At 48.4% G+C, this 1,549-nt stretch overlaps 1 protein-coding gene across 1 annotated transcript in view; it reads left to right on the top strand.

The window, feature by feature from the left end:
• The window catches only part of NADK (NAD kinase), an 18,212-nt gene extending 16,701 nt beyond the window's left edge, over positions 1-1,511 (top strand). Inside the window, exons 9-12 of the mRNA XM_015819595.2 lie at positions 392-491; positions 574-731; positions 867-949; positions 1,236-1,511. Coding sequence (XP_015675081.2) covers positions 392-491; positions 574-731; positions 867-949; positions 1,236-1,386 — 492 coding nt within the window. The 3' untranslated portion in view covers positions 1,387-1,511. The remainder of the gene's footprint in view (positions 1-391; positions 492-573; positions 732-866; positions 950-1,235) is intronic.
• The last annotated feature ends 38 nt before the right edge of the window (positions 1,512-1,549 follow it).

The raw sequence follows: 1,549 nt of genomic DNA, 5'->3' as shown, positions 1-1,549 counted from the left end.
GTCTTCCTTCCTTCCTTCCTTCCTTCCTTCCTTCCTCCCTCCCTCCCTCCCTCCCTCCCTCCCTCCCTTCTTTCTTTCTTTCTTTCTTTCTTTCTTTCTTTCTTTCTTTCTTTCTTTCTTTCTTTCTTTCTTTCTTTCTTTCTTTCTTTGTCTCTCAAGTTTATGAGATCGAGATTCCTCAAATCAAATGTTCACCTGTTGAATCGGTTCTAATCTAGACCCCCTTGGAGTCCTTACACCAGTGTTTTCCAACCTTGCTCCCTTTAAGAGGGCAGCGGGGGGATTCTGGGAATTGACGTCCACCCATCTTAACAGGGCCAAAGTTGAAAATACTGCCACAACAGGCCACATTTGGTGCGTTTCACTCATAACATGCTTTTCTGTTCTCCAGGTCTTGAATGAAGTGGTAGTGGACCGAGGCCCTTCCTCTTATCTTTCCAACGTGGATGTCTTTCTTGATGGCCACCTTATTACCACTGTGCAAGGCGATGGTAAGCCCACAGAGCTGGTGGGTCACCAGTTGTCCCCTCCCACTGTTCTTAAGGGTAAACAGTGATCGTTCCTTCCCACTAGGCGTCATCGTTTCCACGCCGACCGGCAGTACGGCATACGCGGCTGCCGCGGGCGCCTCAATGATCCATCCGAACGTCCCCGCCATCATGATCACCCCGATCTGTCCTCATTCCCTCTCCTTCCGGCCCATCGTCGTCCCAGCTGGAGTGGACCTGAAGGTAGGACCTTAAAACTTATTGCGATAATCATATCGCCATCGTGTCTAGAAGCTGTTATTTCTCTCAGAGATACTTTTCCATCACCGGATCCAAACTTGGCAATCATGGGTCTTTCTTCCTCTCTCTCAATCCTAGATCATGCTGTCTCCAGACGCCAGGAACACCGCGTGGGTTTCGTTTGACGGGCGGAAGAGGCAGGAGATCTGCCACGGGGACAGGTGAGGGTGTTCTTCTGGATGAAGGCAGAATTGGCTAAAGAAAGGGGTTTTTCCCCCCCTAAATAATCAAGAAATGCCCAAAATGCAGGGTTAAAAAGCAACCAAGGGCCGGCATTCAAAATTGGCTCTTTGGCCTTAGGAAAGCGCCGCTTTTAAGCCGCCCTGATTCAAACCCCAGACAACTCAACGCGAAGCAATTTCAAAATAATTGGGAGACCAAGCGTAGGGGCCGTCCCTTTCCAGCTGGATGTGTCTTAACTGGCCGTCTTTCTTGGTTTCCTTCTAGCATCAGCATCACCACCTCTTGCTACCCTCTCCCTTCCATCTGCTTCCAAGATCCCGTCAGCGATTGGTTCGAAAGCCTGGCTGAGTGTTTACATTGGAACGTCAGAAAGAGGCAAAACCACTTCGCCGTTGACGAGGAAGAAGAATTTTGAACGTCGGGTACCGCCTTGGAAGGAGAGAGAACAGAATGGAACTATCCTTGTATATAAGTATTCGAAGCCTGTAGCTGTTGGGAGTAAACCAACATAACATATTTCCCCCTTATCCATATCCATATCTATATATGGATAAGGGGGAAGGATATATATATATATA

This window comes from Protobothrops mucrosquamatus, unplaced genomic scaffold, assembly GCF_001527695.2.
Source record: "Protobothrops mucrosquamatus isolate PMUCROS unplaced genomic scaffold, P.Mucros_1.0 scaffold957, whole genome shotgun sequence".
Classification (NCBI taxonomy): Eukaryota; Metazoa; Chordata; class Lepidosauria; order Squamata; family Viperidae; genus Protobothrops; species Protobothrops mucrosquamatus.
Note: the sequence above shows the minus strand (reverse complement) of the source record. Positions and strands in the feature narration are given on the sequence as shown.